General features: G+C 36.6%; 1 protein-coding gene across 1 annotated transcript; it reads right to left on the bottom strand.

Annotated features, from left to right (window-relative positions):
- Positions 1-79: 79 nt before the first annotated feature.
- pdpk1b (3-phosphoinositide dependent protein kinase 1b) lies at positions 80-11,105 on the bottom strand. Its single transcript, XM_041973552.1, has 14 exons — positions 10,952-11,105; positions 8,102-8,392; positions 7,846-7,888; positions 7,596-7,733; positions 7,358-7,502; positions 7,172-7,269; positions 5,494-5,569; positions 5,339-5,407; positions 5,148-5,244; positions 3,707-3,880; positions 3,292-3,509; positions 3,039-3,096; positions 2,585-2,737; positions 80-2,455 (listed from the first exon to the last, which is right to left on the bottom strand). Exons 1-14 carry the CDS (start codon positions 10,973-10,975, stop codon positions 2,342-2,344), a joined length of 1,698 nt encoding a protein of 565 aa, XP_041829486.1. The 5' UTR covers positions 10,976-11,105; the 3' UTR covers positions 80-2,341.
- Between the last annotated feature and the right edge of the window lie 1,106 nt (positions 11,106-12,211).

The following is a 12,211-nucleotide window of genomic DNA, read 5'->3' as shown; positions in this document are numbered from 1 at the left end:
AATGCAAACAACTAAAAATTTTCCTGTATTTAATAAAATGAAATAAAATAATAAAAAAAAAATCACAATACAAAAGCAATTATAATGGGCCGGTACTTTATTTACATGCTGCAACATGAGACGTCATCGCCACTGGACGCCGTTTGTATCGTGGCTGAAGTTAACAGAAGACAGGACACATGGCTTTCATTTGAATGCCTAAATCCCTACATGCTTTAATTACTGGACTACCAAGCATTATGTGGAAAATTCATCATTCAACATCTACTGACCTAGCGCACAAATAATCAGAGAGAGAATGAACAGATTCATTAAATTATCAGAATATGATTAAATCACTGAGCAAATAGAAAATGTATGATATAGTAAGAAAAAAGCTGTAAAATATTATAGTTTACAATAATTATTCACATTCAAAGGCTTTACATCTCAATACATACACAACATGGCCCCTGAACATGACTTCAATCCAAATATGATTCATATATTAGAATTTAAATAACACAGAATGAACTATAGGCTAAACAATAGCCATCAATAACCTTATACAAGAATAAAAATACAAAAACTGTATCCTAATATCATTGCATTACTTGCTTCAGATTTAATAATACATCATCTGTACATCACAGTTCTAGTCAGTTACAAGCCATGTAGAGTATTCCATACACAATGTAACCGACTGCCATCAACTTGATTCAAACAATTTATCTATTTAGAGGGAAACACCTTTCTGGCATTTCCTCAACTTTATAGACAGATACAGCAATTTAATCGGTCATTTGGATCAGATAGATATCCTTTAACTGACATCCAACCACATCGAGCCCTGGGCCTCAGGGTCCAATTCACTTATACTCCAGTCACACTGCACACACAGACTCAGCTGAAGGAAGAGAGCCTTTGGAAAGGACCTTAAGGTACTATTTCAGAAAATTAAAAGCATTATGATAATACATGTTGCAAAATAAAAAATAAATAAATAAAAATAAAAAAAAGAGAAAAGGAAAAAAAGTTAAATCAATTGCTTTAATTCCTATTGGGCAAAACATTAGAATGAAACAAACAAAAAGACTGGGCCAAAAAGCCCAGGGAGGCAGTTGCACCATCTTGTCCAGGGACAACAGCTTTTTCTGCGATTGCTTCCAAGAATGATAGTATGCATATGCATCTCTGTTGGAGGTTTTCTGTTCAGCATGGGGTGGACAGCACATAAGATTTTAATTTTCAATAAGACATACTGAAGATGAGTCAACTAATCCACCAAAAAAAAAAAAAAAAAAAAAGAAAGAAATTGAAGAATTCACACCACAAAGCCAGTGAATGGTACAAAGCAACCAAATCATTCAATAATATTTGCTATGGTTGCCAATACAGTCCAAAATACTCACCTTTAAACTTGAATAAACTATATCTCCAGTGCCCTAAGAGATAAGCGGACAAGGCTGAGCTACAAAACTGGCCATGCAGGAAAGATAAGCAAGTTATGATTAAGAAGTACAAGCTAGTGGCATGTTTACCCGCCCCAGTTAGCAAGAATGTCCTCAGTAACAGCTATGCAAGGCTCACACAGACTGATTTTGACCAATGTTTCACTGCAGACCAGCATTCTGCTTTATTATGCAGAGACCTTAATTGGTCTGCAATAAGTACCAACAGACTGAGAAAACATGTCAAATACCTTGGGAATAATTGGGCTCTGACAAAAATATATATAGGATTTAAGTTAGGTAAAGGCATGGAACTGAATTGGATTGCAGTATCTGTTACAACTATAAAGTTTATGCATGAAAAGTCAGGTTTTTAACTACAGCTTGCACATACAATGTAGGATTAGGATATGGTTTAATTAAGATATCTTGATGGGCTCTGGTTCAATAAAGCTAGATGGAGATACTATCATTGAAGGAGGAAACCAGTCCTTGCATTCGAAATAGTCCTAGCAGTACCCAAGTTTTTCTCACTACAAGACAAGCTTGCCCATCTCTTTCCCCTGCAAAATGTACAAAAAGCAGATGTGCATGATGGAAGTCTTATCATCCACACATGGAAAATGCAATAGAAGCCTCACACAAAGCACAAAGAACAAGCAAAGCAACCCTGAATCCAAAGTATTTTTCCCATGGTTCGACTCAGGAAAACAAGATCTAGATGCCAGCGTCTCTAAGAGTTCGTTTACATTGTGGTAATGAAGGGCACTAAAGAGGGTGTTACTCTGATCAGTGATTGGCCTCAGAGCTTAAAAAATAGAAAAACAACACAAAAAAGGAAAAAAAAAAAAAAAAACCAAAGGGAAAAAAAAAAAAAAAAAAAAGGAGTGGGCACAGATCAAACTATGCTCCTATAGGCCAGGGTTTTGGTGCCTTTGATAGATTTTTCTCCACACTTCCTGAATCTTCTTGCACCATCTGTCTGCATTTCCACTGGGGTCCATCAAATAGTATGTCCGGTTAGGCTGCAAACATTAAAGGAAAGTAAAAATATGAAAACCACACGTTAAGGGATTCCAAAGCACTGTGCAAGTATCAACAAGCTGGAAAAGGATTATTTCCTAAACAGACTTGGAAAATAAATAATTATTTACCGTGTGAACAAAGAAGGTTTTAAAGTTCTTGGCCTCAGGGCGCAATTCCAAGGACCAAGGAATCTCCCCTTTCAGGACCCTGTTGACAGGATCCACATAGTACAGGTGTGGTCCTTCAGTAAGAAGCAGCTGTCTCCGACGAGCAAACAAACCCTGAAATGGAAGTCACACATCTCAAGACATTAGTTCACCAACAGAGGGGGCCAGTCTGCATCATACATCAACATAGAAGACATCTAAGATTGCACTACTACTAAACTACTACTAAAATTAAATTTTCCACACCTCAAAAAGGAATTCCAGATATCAGAACAACTTCACTTATGCACAACCATCATATGCTAGAAACCACTAGCTTACAAGAAAGGTTTAACTTGTAAAAATGTATGAAATAATGATATGTAAAGTATCTATACAATTCCTTAAGCAGTAGCACCTTTAACACATGACACACCTTGCGTTTATCCACCAGGCCCATTTTCAGGATCAGGTTATTTTCCACAAACTGATGCCTGTGTAAATATAAAAAAATACAGGTAATCAATATCTTCTTTCCCACAAACACTAATCCTTCTAATGGTAGCTAAATCCCCATTGAAGAAGTCTACATTTATTCTTCTGCTTTGTTTAAACTTGAATGGTCTTTATTACACATATAACAACATTCTTATACACACACATAATAACTTGATATAAGCTGAATTTACCAGGGGTTTCCAGTGGTCTGTTTGTCCAGCAATAACTGTTTTTCTTCTTCAGTGAACAGCAGCTCCAGCTCAAAAGAGTTGCTGTCCAGATCGTGGATGTACTGCTCAATGTTGCTGCTGGACCTCTGTGGGGGTGCAGAATCATGCGGTGACAGGGAGTGTGATGAGCTGGACTGGGCTACCTGCATGTTGCTGAACTGGCTCAGGAGGTCATCGTACTATTGAGAGAGGTGATGTAAGAAAAAGGCGCAATGATTGTTGGTTTAACGTTTGTGGGTTGTTCAGTGTTCAGAGAAATGTATAAATTTCGCAAACTAGCATCCATCATGCACAAACTACAAAAACTTAACAGTATACAAAAATCCCCAAGAAACAAAAAGAAAAAGAAGAGAGAGAGAAAAAAAAAAACCCTTACATTTCCATAGCAGTCCTCATCATCTTCAGACATAGCTGGCAGGTAGGGTGTGAGCTTAGGGGGCGTTTGTAAATGTAGGTCACTCCAGGAAATGGTGTCGAAGAAGGGGTGCTGCTTCAGTGGGTTGTACCCTCCCATCTCTTCACATCCAATCCGCGTGGAAGGGTCCAATGACTGAGAAAAAAAAACAGATAAGTTAGTTAAAGAGGAGATTCTCATTTTTTAAACAACCATGTTGAAAGACACATCCCGTGGTCATGGAAAAGATGTTAGTCTGCATCATACATCAAGCAGAGAAAACATCTAAGAAGACTGTAGAAATTACTAACTACTACTAACTGTCCAACACATTGAAAACTGGAAGGATAGTGGGGGACCATTGTCTTCCAGGATGAAATGTGGTCAGAAAAAACATCGTGAATGATCATGATCAATGATCACTTAAAACATTTGTTGAAATTGAATCAAAGAAAAACACCAGTAGAGCTCTGGGCTATGGTTAATAGTGAAAGCAAGAGCATTTCCACACGCACGATGTGAAGGGAACTCAAGGGACTGGGACTGAACAGCTTTGTAGCAACAAAAAGAAGAAAAAAAAAAAAGAAGAAGAAGAAGAAAAGAAAAACACACTAAACATTGAGGCTATCCGGAGAAAAAAAGTTTCAATTTGCTAAGGAGCACAAATATTGGACTCTGGAGCAATGGAAGGTCATGTGGTCTGATGGGTCCAGATATACCCAGTTTCAGAGTGATGGGAGCATCAGGGTAAGAAGAGAGGCAGATGAAGTGATGCAGTCATCATGCCTAGTGCCAACTGTACAAGCCTCTGGACTCAGTGCTATGATCTGGGTTTGCTGCTATTGGTCAAGTCTAGGTTTAGCAACATTATGTGTCCAAAGAATGAGGTCAGTTGACTACCTGAATATACTAAATCATCAACAGATTTTTTCTTCTCTGATTGCATGGGCATATTTCAAGATGACAATGCCAGGATTGGGCTTGGGCTCAAATTGTAAAAGAGTGATTCAGGGATCATGACTCATCATTTTCACACATGGATTGACCACCACAGAGTCGAGATCTGAACCCCATTGAGAACTTTTGGGGTGTGGGATCTTAGGGAGTGAGAGTCTTTGTGCCATGGTCAGACTCTCCAATAATCACACAAGATCTTGCTTTAAAAAAAAAAACAAATAAAAAAAAACACTGGATGGAAATAAATCTTGTGCCACTGCATAAGCTTACTGAAACAATGTCACAGGGAATGCTGCCATAATCAAAGTTAAAGGTAGTCCAACAAAACAGAGTTTGAGTCCAATATTTTTGGGTGGGAACTTTTTTTTGGCCAGGCAATATCTAATAACATTTCTCTTCAGATATCAGAAATGCACAACTGTTTCCACCTATTCCCTTTAAAAAACTGCTGTATTTGATGACCTACCAAAAGCTGTTCAACAAGATCCTTGGCTTTGGGGAAGAATTTCTCTGGAAATTCATACTCCAGTTTTATTATCTTCTGGAATATTAGATACTCATTTCTGCAACAAATGAAATGCACAAAGATGGCTAATTAGACATGGTAAAAAAAGCATATACAAAACTTAGCTGAAATGTAATGGTAGCAGTACTTACCCAGCTCTGAATGGTGGTAAACCAGCCACCAGCTGATAGATAATACATCCCAAAGCCCACAAGTCAGAGCTAAAATAAAAACAAAGTTATGCATTCAATTAAAAATGGTCAAAATCTGAATGACCTACAGGCAATAATAAAAAAATAAACATTACCTCTTGCAGGCTGATTTCTCTGTTAGCAGCTCTGGAGACACATACTGTGCTGTTCCAACAAAGGAGTTTGCTCTGGCTATGAAAGACAAAAAAATAAATAAAAAAAACAAAACATATGAGGCGAGAGTCATGAATGGGATCCAAAGAGAGCACAACGATTTGAACTATCAGTACTTCCTGACCTCAATCAGCCCTTGAGGTATCTCATGCATACAGTACCTACAGGAATCAAACACTTTACCTTCACATGTTCAGTAAGAAAACCTTTCCTATAGTGGAATACAGCCATCATTAATGAAACCCCATCTATTGTATGGAATATCAGATAGACATTGCCTTTTACTACATACTGATGTAATAATCACAATACTCAAGATGGCTTTGTTAACGTCATACTGCAACTAATGACGTGGTATTGTGAACCAATACTACAACACTGGTTGTGGTATTGTAAAATCTTTGGAAGTCACAACAACTCTGGCTTTATTTGCTTTTCCATAAATATAAAAAATGCTGCAATAGTCAAAATATCTTAGAGTGCAGTTAGAGCATATGATAATTGACCTAGTCAAATAATCAGGGTTGCTTTTAATACGCTTGTGCATTTCCTGCTATGGCAAGACAACACAGTTGCTATGCAGATATGTGGATTTGTCAAGGGGCTTCAAGGACCATTTAAAAAATAAATAAAAAAAATTTAAAAAAAAAAGGGAAAACGAAAGGCAAAATACAAAATACTGTACAAAAAAAATCCAACTACAGCAAAGACAATGGTGTAAGGGTAGACTGATGGTCTGAAGTACATTGGAAACATGCTACAGTTATTTTCCAAAGACCATTTTCTCAATTTTGGTAACACCTGAATGAAGTGTAGGATATTCAGATGATTTAGTGCATTTTTTTTAAATATTGAGATTAATTTGTAAGTGGGTGAAGAGGTTGAGACAGATGGGCACTCCTGAAATCTAATTGGCCACTAAATGACTTGACTTTTAACACATGATTAAAGTTTCAAACTGTGACACTTAAAAAAACAAAACAAAACAAAAATAAACAGCTTGGATGCTGATTGCAAGGGTATCTGTAGGGGACAAATAGGCCATACGTTATACCTGACGGTATGTTGCATCTGAACTTCATAATTTTCTGAAAATCACAGTTTTTGATTCTGTTTTTCTAGACCTAAAAAAAAAATCTATCAAAAGGGTAAATCTCTGCTCAGTTATCAAAACCAAACAATGAATGGTTGATGAAAGCATTGAAAATACACTTGCGCCCTCCTTTTAAATGTAACCCTTATGTGGCCTTTTACTTGGAAAAAATGTAGTTCCACCACTGGATGGCCTGCTGAATTGACTATAGTAAGGTAACAATCAGTAGATGAGATGTAAAATTTTCAGCTTTCTAGAGTATCAAGGTGCTTTTCTTGTCACCATTTAAATTCACAAAATTAAATGTTACAAAAGCAAACCTGTTTAATCAGCCCATTAACTTCTATCATTACAGACTTCCTGGACTGAATAAGTAATGACCCAATATCAGTGGTTTGCATATGTCACACCCCCAAGACTTCATAACTATTTTGGAAGAGCTACACATAACATTAATACACTTTCACTATTAGCAAAAAAATGAATAAATAAATAAAAATAAATAAAAAACAAGTCTGTGGGTATACCTTGTCTACTGTCTGAGGATAACTGTTTTGCTGTTCCAAAATCTGTTATTTGGATGTGCATCTCTTCACTCAAGAGAATATTTTCTGGTTTCAGGTCTCTGAAAGGAATGAAAACGTAACTTATGAGGAAAATCAAACACTGAATAATTAAATTATCAACCTGGTTTTTAAAAAGCAACTTCTTACCTGTGTATTATCCCCTTACTGTGCAAGTATTCTAGAGCAGAAACTATTTCAGCCGAGTAGAACCTAGTACAGTTCTCATCAAATGAACCAATTTTGCGAATGTATTTCAGCAGCTCGCCATTCTTAGCATAGCTGAGACCAAAATCTATACAAAGTCAGTTAAGGAAACGTTTTCTGAAAATGAACACACAAAATATCAGATAACTTGCATACTAAGTCTTGATATTTCAAAGGATACACAACTTCTCATCATCTTGAAATGTGAAGTAGAGCTTGACAAAGAATGGGTGATCTAGACTTGACATCAAATCCCTTTCTCTTTTCACGTACTGGGCTTTGTTCTCCTTCATAATGTGGCGCTTCTCTAAAATCTTAACTGATGGAAGGAAAAGAAAATTTAAGTTTAAGGACACTGGACACATTTTTTTTATTTGAACTATGATGCATAAGTAACTGGATTTGACAAAAGTTGTTGCTAAGTTACTTACTTGCATATTCTTTCCCAGTGGCCTGCTCTCTTGCCAGGACAACCTTAAGATAAAAATAACAGGATTTAAAAAAAACAAACAAAAAAAAAGACAACATAGCATGTTACAAGTTTGCCTGACAATTGAAAAGATTAAAACATTTACCTTGAATGAACTGAGTGACTCATCTAAGTGCATTAATTTTAAGAATGCTAGCATGTAGTAACATCTACTCAAACATAAGTCAAAGGTTGAGAGAAGAACACAAGTTATATACCGTCGAGAAGGAGCCCTCTCCTAGTATCTTGCCAAACTTGAAGTCTTCAGGCTTCTTCTTCCGTGGTGGAGGGGCTTGGACGGCTGGCTGTGTGCGGATGTCTGAGCCCTGGCTGCTAGCAGACGCTCCTACAGCACATGCCTCTGAGGCTGAGCTGTCCATGCTGGGGCTGTGACTGCTGCTTGCGCCTGGGATAGCAAGTGGCGAGCAGGAGTCAGGGTGATTTCTTACCATCGATGGATGTGAGCAGGAACAAATGACAACGTTGGGCTGAATGGGCACAACATCATACTGGAACAAGACAGGAACCAATAAAGATACACATCAGTCAGGATGCATCTGTAGTCTTCATTCTCTTCCTATATCTTAACAAAAGCCTTGTGGTTTAAGTATCGTCACTAAAACAAACAGACTCAAAAACAGTTTCTTTCCAAAAGCAATAACTGCCCTGAACTCCTGTAGGACTTCAAATCTGAAATACGCTGGACACTAACAACATATGTGCAATACATTCTGTCACATGACATGTACAACATATCATGATCCGTGCAATAATACTTTGAACGTGCAATATATATATTTTTTTTTTTTTTTTTTTCAGACATAGACATCATACTTATATCTGCAAATAACTAGAGTGTGCACATCTGTTTTATTTCTGTAAATATTTTATACCTTAGATCTTTTATTTATTATTTATTTCTATACTGCTCTCTCTGCACTGACACTGGGGATGGCTTAATCTCGTTGTACATGTGTATAATGACAATAAAAGGCATTCTATTCTATTCTATTGATGAATTAGGATGGACTAATTCTCATCCAAAAAAGCTGTCTAAATGCAAAGCATATAAAGAAATAGTAAAAAAAAAAAACACATGACTGTTAATAGTGTGACACAAGACTTATACTGGCTTAGGTTTATGAATGAAATATCTAGCAACCTTTTTAATGATAGTTTTACATCTAAAGTGAGTTTCCAATTTTAAGTAATAGAAACAGCATGGGAAATGTTAGGTTTTTTCCATTTAGTACTTTGGACTTTAATTCAAACAAGTATTTCAAAGAATGATCTTTGAGAAAACAATTTAGCAATGGCTTGGTTATGGCTACATTTAAAACAATTTGCCGGTTTTGCATGTATCTTGCTAAGATTTTATAGGAAATTTGGCTGACCAGAAAATGCTTTAAGTACAATATAAATAAGTTATGCCCTTAATGTCTGAACTTTTTTTTAAATACGCATTTAAAATATATCAAACGGAATATCGAATGAAGGGCTGATTGAACTTTGATGCAATTTTAATTTTAGAAATTAGGAAACATTCAAGTTTTTATTGTTATTTTAAATGCGGATCATAATTCCTATACTCTGAAAGAAATTAAATCACAAACTACACTGAGAATACTTTGCTCTGCGAAAGAAGTACAAGTGATCACCCGATCTTCAAAAAATATTTGATACTAGAAAAGAATTCAGATCACACAGACAAAATCCACTATCCAAATTTGATGATTTAAAACTCACTGTTAACACTCTTCTAACATACTATTACCAAAACATACTATTTAAAGCGAGGCTATTTGAAGAGCAAAGTCTAGCGTTGATAAAGACAGGCAACTATTGAAGAAGCTGCGTCAGGGGCTGGTGGTTCCACCCTTTAGTGTTCAAGTTGTAAAAACTAACTTAAAGTTTTCATGCGACAGCAACACTATCAACAACGGCACTGAACTCATCCCATCTGAATGTACATAAGAAAACTGACAAAGGGGCAAATGCAAACAAAAAGTGAAACCCATAAAATGACACGAAGAATTGAAAACAGATCACAGGATGCGGTGACGCTTCTCAACTGTTTCTTTACTGCTGATACCGTTGTCAGTCATTTATAACCAACTGAACTACTGTAACAATTAGTACAGATCTGCTTGTAGCTCAATTAATCTTTATTAGCTCAGCTGCCCTGGCTTCTTCTCATTCAAAACTAAGGTGTGGTCATATAGCTGCCTATTCCGGACTTGACTCCGGTTGCCAACTATCTGTGTAACCATCTACTATCCCGTTACTATTTGGTCAACCATGTAATGGTTGATAAGATACCCTCTGCTATCACTATACCAACGCCGAGTACTCGGGTAACAACTGGCCTGTGCGAACTTTCTTTGCTAACCAATGCCTGCTAGCAAGCTAACAGCAGCTTGTGCTACCTTGACAAATAATGCCGGCCATCATTGACAGTGAGTTACAAACTTGACGCTAACAGCTAATTAGCTAACGTTAGCAACGAGATAACACAACAAACTTCAAAACCTCCTTCTATCTTTACGTATGGCTTCTTACTGGGGTTCTAAGTTATTGTATTGATGATAATATCGAAATGTCAGAGTTGACAATCGAACAACACGACGCTGTCGCGACAAAAACTATCTTCTAGCAAAAGGTGGAACGCAGTTAAGCAAAGGTTAGCTTGTTGGGAAGTAGGAACATCAGTCGAAAGCGCGAACCTATGCTAACAGTAGCTAACAGTTACTGGTGAACAGAAAATTGTCACACATACATCAAAATTAATATAGTGATAAGTATTTTATGTTGACAAACTTTGTTGAAACGCCTTTAATCACGAACTACGTTAGATGCCAGACAACATCGATTTACATAAATAGTGTTGTGTTAGCAAACTACGGTAAGCTAACAGTGTTAGTGAGTCGTAAAGCTAAACGATATTTTGCGGCTAGCATCGCTCTTCAAATGAAGGCCCCACATACCTACTTCCCACCACACAGCTACTACACGGTGCATATTGAACACCGGCTTCGAATAGTTTTTCTTCTTTGAGTTGCAACACTTACCAGTTGACTTGTAGCTCTTGCCATGGGATTTTTCCGCGAGTATTTATTAGGAATAAAATAATTAGAGAAGCTCCAGTAATGGCTGCCTCTGCGCCTTCATTTTCGAGCTGTGACGTCGTTCCACAACAATGTTACCGCAGGACAGCAGAGGAGAGTCCTGCTGTGTCCGCCCCCTGCCACAGTTACAACCTACTGAACTTCATCATACTGTTACGATAGAAGTGAAACAGCATTATTTGGTAATATTTAAATACAGCAGATGATATGGCCTGTACACTATTTGCGCCACTCTGTTTGAAACTGCCTTATCGAAGCGAGGCCCATCTACAGGATTCTTGTTGAACTAAAATTTGCTCACATTCTGCAATCTACTGAAATTGTAATAACTTTAAGTATGAAAATATATAGGCCTACCTTAAACAAAATGTATGCTGAAAAACAAAAAAAAAACAAAAACAGTCCATGTTCACATAAAATAACGCATGTGATTGTAATAACTCTTTATATAAATGTAGTGGTAAATAATGTAAAGCTTGAACTATACAATGACAACTACAAATGTTTAACTTTTTAAAGATATATCTTCCTTTAAATATGTTATTTGAAATGATGATTCTCTCTCGCGCTCTTTGTTTTAAGCATTTGGGGCATGTTTGCACTGTTATACTAGCTCTGGTTCTCAGAAGGGGTTTTGAGCCCATGCAGTAATTTCCATTACAGTTTTGGGTCGGTTTTCAACGTAATACTGCCCAAGGACCTGAAGATCCTCATCTTTCTCTGAAATTTTCTGAATAATGTTATAGTATGTACCATAACTGCTGAAATTCCCCAACTATGCAATACTTTAATTTTTATAAGATTGTTTGCCTATTCAGTCTTTCAGAATGAATCTCAAAATTTTTTCTTAGAAAAAACTTTGGGACGCGCTTCCATACAAGTCACGTTATTGACATGCCGATAATTAACCAAATTAGCTTTGAAAAGTTGCTGCTGGTGTATGGATTATATTATGCTTTGTGGAATTAGAAAAATTTTGTCTTTGTTGCTTCTGTTCAAACTTTTGGACACGTTGATATAATCAAATTCAAAATAAGTGTGTATATATATATATATATATATATAAAACTTTACAGAAACATTTGTTATACACCATGACTCTCAACAGTCTGTGTAATGTATTTAATGTACTTGTGAGAGAAATATTCCCGTTTATCGTACAATAAAGTGCAGAGAAAAGTCAGCAGCAGGTGAGGCAAATAG

This window comes from Melanotaenia boesemani, chromosome 21, assembly GCF_017639745.1.
Source record: "Melanotaenia boesemani isolate fMelBoe1 chromosome 21, fMelBoe1.pri, whole genome shotgun sequence".
Taxonomy (NCBI): domain Eukaryota; kingdom Metazoa; phylum Chordata; class Actinopteri; order Atheriniformes; family Melanotaeniidae; genus Melanotaenia; species Melanotaenia boesemani.
The sequence above is the reverse complement of the archived record's forward strand: the minus strand, read 5'-3'. Positions and strand labels throughout refer to the sequence as shown.

Coding starts and splice junctions, on each gene's coding strand:
- pdpk1b (XM_041973552.1), bottom strand. CDS start 10,975: ATGGCAAGAGCTACAAGTCAACTG. Junction 7,270..7,357: donor AGTAAGGGGATAATACACAG/GTAAGAAGTTGC, acceptor CATTCCTTTCAG/AGACCTGAAACCAGAAAATA. Junction 2,738..3,038: donor GCCTGGTGGATAAACGCAAG/GTGTGTCATGTG, acceptor CTTCCATTTCAG/GGTTTGTTTGCTCGTCGGAG.